General features: G+C 40.0%; 1 protein-coding gene across 1 annotated transcript in view; it reads left to right on the forward strand.

Moving 5' to 3' along the window:
- The window catches only part of LOC137636027 (uncharacterized), a gene marked incomplete at its 3' end in the record, with an annotated part of 11,785 nt that extends 5,564 nt beyond the window's left edge, over positions 1-6,221 (forward strand). The window contains exon 2 of the mRNA XM_068368465.1: positions 687-6,221. Within this exon, the coding sequence (XP_068224566.1) occupies positions 1,009-6,221 (5,213 nt within the window). The remainder of the gene's footprint in view (positions 1-686) is intronic.
- Between the last annotated feature and the right edge of the window lie 1,279 nt (positions 6,222-7,500).

Below are 7,500 nucleotides of genomic sequence, written 5' to 3' on the forward strand. Positions count from 1 at the left end.
CAGCTAAGTTCCCTCTCAGATTGTTGTTGTAAAAGGGGTTTTGTTTATGTTGTCAGGTCAGCTAAGTTCCCTCTTGAATTGTGGTTGTAAAAGGGGGTTTTGTTCATGTTGTCAGGTCAGCTAAGTTCCCTCTTAAATTGTAAAAGGGGTTTTGTTTATGTTGTCAGGTCAGCCAATTTTCCTCTCAAATTGTTGTTGTAAAAGGGGTTTTGTTTATGTTGTCAGGTCAGCTAAGTTCCCTCTTAAATTGTGGTTGTAAAAGGGGTTTTGTTTATGTTGGCAGGTCAGATAAGTTCCCTCTTAAATTGTGAAAGGGGTTTTGTTTATGTTGTCAGGTCAGCTAAGTTCCCTCTCAAATTGTTGTAGAACGAGTATTGTTTATGTTGGCAGGTCAGATAAGTTCCCTCTTAAATTGTGAAAGTGGTTTTGTTTATGTTGTCAGGTCAGCTAAGTTCCCTCTCAAATTGTTGTAGAACGAGTATTGTTTATGTTGTCAGGTCAGCTAAGTTCCCTCTCAAATTGTTGTAGAAGGGGTTTTGTTTATGTTGTCAGGTCAGCTAAGTTCCCTATCGAATTGTTGTTGTAAAGGGGTTTTGTGTTTATGTTGACATGTTGATATTGTGAATTACTTTGCTTTGAGGTGGATCAAAGCAGTTTTGTTAAGATTTTGTGATGTTAATTTTCAGATAAAGTGAATTATCCAGTGATTGAAACATTTATATAAAGTTTTTATAATGTTTCTGACATAAAATACTGTATTTCCTTGATGGATTTGAAATTATGTAAGATCGTTGAAATGATCTTGAAGGAAAATCTGTCGATTAAACATATGGTAAGTGAAAACATTGAAACACTGATTGCCATACCAAAAGAAGAGTATTAGATGCATAAAGTCAAGATGACTCTTGTTACACGTGCGATATTGTGACTCCATCCTTCTGTTGGATAAGGAACAAGAAACACAGGTTAAGATTACTCGTTCAATACGGGTCTCAAGACCGAGTCAAAATGATGGATATTTTGAAGGGTGAAGGTGCGAGTGGAGGAACTACGGCTAGTCATGGAAGACAGTGCGTTTCTGAAGCTGAAGATGGGCCCTTACGTGGCAGGAGAATCGAAGGAGACGGAGGCGAATCTAGCGGATGGGTTAGTGGCGAAGGTCAAAGGAGGAGATCTGTCGGCGACGGCGATGATCCCCGTCATCGTCGCGGCATGGGCGATGGGCGAGAGGAGAAGTGGAGCAATGATGGTCGTAAGGAGGGAGGGAGAAGTGGACCAAGATGGAGAGATTATGTCGATAGAAGAGATATCAAGTCGTGGCTTTGGAAGAAGTTTTCCGATGATAAGAGTAGTGCCAAGGGAGATACTCATGCAAAAGAGGACATAGCTGTGTCAGGCAGCAATGTAATTGATGGCGAAGGTTATGAGCTGAGTACTTTCAAAGGTGCTACACCTCAAACAAGTACTGGATCTTTTGTTCCATTTCAGGAGAAGTCTGTTACAAAGTCGAGTGTAACGAAACCTGTTGCTCTGAAGCCTGTGTGGTATCCTCCCCTACCATTTACAAAACCTAATTTAAGGTCTGGATCGGAAGGAGAGAAGGCATCGTCAAAATCTGGTAACAAAACGATAGATAGATCAAGTTTAAAATCCACGAAATCTGGTACTGCTACTAGTGTGCATCGTCCTGGTTTGCTTCCTAAGGCTACAAAGTCAGAAAATTCAGAAGAATTTGTTCAGATTAATGCCAATCAGTTATGTAGACCTGTGTATCAAGATGTTATTCGTGGTACCGAAGCATCAACAGCATCACAGTTATATGAACAACAAAGACAACAAGAGTATCAGCAGCGCTTGAAGGTCCACCAGCAACAGAAGTTACAGTTGTACCAAGCTCTGATGAAGAGACGTTCTCAGGCCAGTGCTGCTAACCCGGAGCCGGTGTTATCTTCACAGGGTCAACAGCATGTGTATAATTGGACATACCTAAATCAGGTTGGGAAGGCAGTCAATAGTGAACACAGTGTCCAAGAGAATAAAAGTGTTTTAAAAGATCAGTCAAACATCTACTTCATGAGAAGAGAACTCCAATTGGGAACACAGAATAAAGAATTGCAGAGCCAGCAACAATTCAAAAATCAAATTTCTGCAGAAGTGAATAGCAATAAAAAATGGCACGATTTTTCTGGACAAGAGCAAAATGTTTTTCAATCCTCTTCAACTCAAAATTATAACAATTTTAAGCAAAATTCTTCAAATTGCACCCGCCCTAGTTGGATAAAAGAAAATAATTGTAATCCAATTAAACAGCACACTTCATTTCAGGAAAAGACAGATGAAGTGGGTCAATCCAACTATGTTCAGAAGCATTCTATGCAGGATAAGGAGTCCAATCAACTTACAGAGCAAATGTCAAGTAAACAAACACATTCTCTTTCAACAAAGAATGAGTTTGGAGTTAATTTATCTAAGAATTCGGCTTCACGTCCCTTGCCCTCAACACAAACCGCTTACGTAGCCAAGATGATTTCCAATGGAAGTGTGGTTCCCTGGTTACAAATTCTTCAGTCTCAAGGAAATTATTCCAACCAAGCTGCTAAAGACAACGCAGCTCAACTGATGCAAGGCTGTATGCCAACAACCTCTAAGCAAAATGAAATGCCTCCATCAGAAAAGTTTTCACAATCTACCAAATCAGGTGCCTCTGACTCATATAAACAGAATTTTGGCGACTTCTGCAGTTCTAGCCAGCCACCATCCTCAAAATATAATTTACCCGTTACATCAAATACGGAAATAAAAGGCATAGCAAAAGGAAATGTTCCTATACCTGTTCCAAGATCATTCAGTTTAGAATCCAATGTGCTAAGCCATCCAACTTCAGTAAAATCATCTGTTGCTGATGTGCCTAAAACACACAATGTTCTCTCTGCTACATCAAGTTGCCCCACAGCTCTTATGGAAACGAAAATGACAAATTCAGTCGATGAGTCTTCTTTATCCGGTCCATTTAATCCTTTCACTGATGATTTTAACCCATCATCCTCAAACTGTATGTCCCTCTCAACTCAGTCGATTACTAAGACCAGCGCCCCGCCACCAAAACCCCCTCGTCTACATCGGTTTTATGATGACCATCGTATTGAAAGCAAGCCATCTTCAAAATATTTAAACACTGATGCTTTTTCAAGTAAACCTGTCTATTTGAATCCACCTGCAACCTCCAAAAGTTTTGCTGGAAAACATGACCCCTTAACTCTGCCAAATACTTTATCTGAAACTTCTGCTTCGCAGATCAATCCAAATTCTAAAAGTTCCCTTTATTCGAATGAAGAGAAATTTGGCAATGCTTCTGTTGAGCAATTCCACAAGTTTTCAGTGAGAAATTCAAACCAGAATCTAATTAAATCAGACTTGCCAAAGGCGGAAAGAGTAAAATCCTCCTATAAAATGTCTTCAAAACCTCCTAATCCAAGGTATTGTCCATTGCGTTCAAAAATGCCTCCACCGAAGCCAAAAAGGACCAGGCGATATTCTGTCAACTCTAAAGTTCTGAGTCACCCAGTTAGTCATGTAAGAAGTTGTTCTCCGGGTCCTTTTATAAGACAGAATATATTGCACGGTTTACTGAATGAAAGCGAGTTGAGTCATCTCTCAAAACGGAAGGAAACATCTCAACTGAAGCCTGAGTGTAAGGAAAAAGTTATGGGAACAAATAGGAGAGGTACTCTCCGACGCAACTCTTTCCGGACGGGCACTAGGAAGCAGACTCTTCCAAGGAAAGGTATAATGAAACACACTAATCAGAAAGCAGGAGTTGCTGGACAGACTGTCCACGGTGGCAGGGTTCAAGAGCAAATTTCTCATTCAACAACAGTTAACCAACCACTGAAAAGCAGAGTTTTATCAGCAAATAAAAATGAAAACCTTACAAAACCACCAATTAGAGACAAGGGGCTTGAGATGTTTGAAGAGAGAAATAGAAGGTTGTCATTGGAGGAAGGTAGTGAAGATGAAAATATGAAAGAAGAGAAAAATGGCAAGGTATCATTAGAAAGCTTCCGGAGGGAAGTAGTTAGAGAAGGAAGGGAAAAATTCATGGCATTGGAAGCTAAAGAAGGGAATATCGGTGCAGCTCCTCCAAGTGCCGAGAAAGTATCACCGCAGGAAACAAGTGAAAAGGCAAATGATATGACGAAACTGCAGCCCCCTCGTCATGTGCGATTTGGTGAGGTGACAAAGATATACGAGTTTACAGAAGCTGCAAGGCTTCGCTTAGCTGCTGGTAATAGGAACCTTGGTGCTCCGATGAAGTATCCTCTGATGAGGCATCGAAGAGTAGGATCTGATCCCATCTTGATAATACCAGACCCTGACCCCGCACCATTATGCACTCCATCAGATCCTCTTCACGGATCTCTATTTTCTAAAGCACGCCATTCCAAAGAAACCGAGTACAATAGCGATACGTACGTCACAATGAGAGAGATTGCAGAACAGCCTAAGGTTCCTGGAGTGTACTTGGATGATAATTTTCAGGCAGTCCTTTGGGACAAGCTTCATCTTAAACAGATAAAGGATAAATTAAAGTCTTCATCAAGCTGTGAAGATTTTTCATCTAGTAACGATGGCTTGAGAAATGCATATAAGGCTCACTGCAATGCCGCCACATCTAGTGCATCTAAAAAGTACCAGATTTACCCGAAACCTTGGTTTATACCTAGTCCCCATGCTCCTTTACAGAGGAGTGCTTCTGATAATATTGGCAGTATGTGCCATCCTTTGTACCAGAAAGAGGAACCAAGAAGCTCTTCATTCTGGCATTCAAAAGCACAGTCAGATTTAGCAGTGGAAATGAGTGGTTGCAGGAGTGATGATCTACCAGAGATGTTTGCAGATAATCCTATGTATGGACAAATTTATCCCGATGATGTAATACCTAAAACTAGCAAAGTCTCCTCTGCCACTTGTAAAGCGAGTGTTCCACATCATACTAGTGACCATGTTCAAACATTTTTGGCCAGTTCTGTTACCCCTCTTGGATCAAATCACTCTAAAATAACAGAGATTGCAAGGTGTGCCTGTTCAGAATGTTGCCAAAATATTCCAAAAAAGAATAACTTTGGACGTAGTGACGATGATACCTGTCGCCCAAGTGCCGTTCACAAGCTCATTGCTTCGTTTGATGGGCCATGTCTCACTCGACCGTCAACCTGCTTAAATAATCCAAGTAATGTTCAAAGCGCTAGCAGTTTTTCTACCGAAAGAAGCAGTCCTCCTCAGAAAGTTTGCTATCAAATGAAACAGCCATTACACAGATCCCCCAGATTCAATCGAGGTTATATGCACACTCATGGCTTCAGCAATTCCTCCTTCCATGGCAACCAACGATCCACTCCCAGTCCTCCTAAGAGGCCACCAAAATTTTATATATCAGAATCTGAAAGTGAAACGGAGGCTGCAAGTTATCCAGTGGAAGAGACTTGTATCAATGTGCTAAGAGGAATTAATAGTAAGGACTCTCAAGACGAACCAGAGTGGAGAGTGTCAATCTTACAGGCCCTGAAGAGCTTGGAAGAAGGGGGCAAAACACGAACGGCTGTTAGTGCATCGGTAACCATGACCAAGGTAGTACCTCCTTGTCATTTGAAGAATTGGGCAACGGATGACGATGAAGAGACGCCCGATGTCACTAGACGCCCTGCGTTGGTCAGGTCACTCTCTGGCCCAGATGTCCTGGAATCGTGCAGAGCCCACAATATATCGGTCACTCGACCTTCCCTCACCCACAGACCTATTCGCCACACGTCCTCCCAATCTTGCGTATCCTCCATGAAGTGCCAGGACCGATTCGACATCAAGAAGTTCAGACCTCGGAACCCAATTGTCCCCCCATCGGACGACAGGACAAGGGTGACTTACGCCAATGATCCTGGCCTTGGATCCTCCAGCTTCGACACAGCAGAGGCGCAGCATTTCTACGACCAAATCAAGACGCCTCCACAGCACCTGCGTACATCTTCCCTCGGTGAAGATGCTGCAGCCACGGTGCATCCAGGTGTTCAGCAGCATTCTCGTGCAGCTTCTCTCGTCCAGGACTATCCGTCCTCTGTTTGTGAGAATCGATGCATAAGGATTGCTTGCCAAGTCACTAGCACGGCGAACAGTGAATACCCGCTCGCCACGAGTTCGCCCAAGGTTCCACGAAGATCCATAGACAGGTATTTGGTCTTTTTCATTTTCAAAGGGGTAGAAGGTTAATGAATAAATTGTTTGATTGATATTCTTTTTTTGATGGGGAGTAAAATTGGATATTGGATAACTTTTAAGGTCTTGGAGTTCAAATTAAAACAGGTTTTTGGTCACTCAAGTAACTTTTTTGGGCACATTGACCACTTCAGTAATTTCTTGGGAACTTAAGAAGCTCCATGAACCTTTTCATCAACTTTTTTGGGCACTTGAGTAACTCCATTGACCACTAAAGGAACTTCAATAACATATTGTAAATAGATTGTTGAGTTGGGAAAAGTTTTTTAACCACCATTCATGCTTTTTGATAATTATAATTATATATTGAACAGACTTCATTGATTTCCGAAGTTATTTATAAAGATTTAAAAAATTTATATATTTTATGGTAAACCATTTTTTCCAATCTATGATGAATCTATAATAAGGAAAATTTATGGTTAGAGATTAATGATCTAGTTGAGGTTTTTGATAAATATTTTAAGTGACAAATCTAGTTGAAAATTTGATAATAAAACTTGTATAACAGTTTAGATTAGTATTAGAATATAAATATATAGATAAAAACATTGAAAATATGGTAGAGATACTAGAATTTGAGATAAAATTGAAAAATATATTTTGAAAACTTCAAAATTGAACATGTACATTATTGAAATATCATGAAAAAGTAAATAAAACGGAAAGGTAAGGATAAATTAAGTTTTAACTATTAAAAAAAAACAAAATTTAACATGTACATTATTGAAATATCATGAAAAGGTGAATAAGACGGAAAGGTAAGGATAAAATAAAGTTTTAACTATTTAAAAAAAAAGAAAAAATTGAAAATGTCTAATCCAACATGAGCATTTTTTAAAATATCGTGAAAAAGTAATACGACGAAGAATAAGGGTGAATTAAAATTTTACTTAAAAAACGATATTCATAACTAGAAGGGCACTCAGTAGGGCGCAGACCTCCTCCGCGGCAGCTTATTTCTCGACCTTTTCCTTAACCTTGACCTTTGACGTTAACATGTATTAATTGGCGTAGATTTTCATACACCCAAATATGAACCAAGTTTGAAGTGTCTCTGACAACGATGTGCAAATTTATAGCTGAATACGTGAATTGGATATTTTGCTTGGCTGTGACCTTGACCTTTGACCTTGACCTTCCAAAATTTAATCATATCCAGGTTTTTACATAGCAGTAAATCCCTGCAAGTTTCACTAATTTACGATTTAAATTGTGGCCAGTAAGCTGTTC

This window comes from Palaemon carinicauda, unplaced genomic scaffold (genome assembly GCF_036898095.1).
Source record: "Palaemon carinicauda isolate YSFRI2023 unplaced genomic scaffold, ASM3689809v2 scaffold2126, whole genome shotgun sequence".
Taxonomy (NCBI): Eukaryota; Metazoa; Arthropoda; class Malacostraca; order Decapoda; family Palaemonidae; genus Palaemon; species Palaemon carinicauda.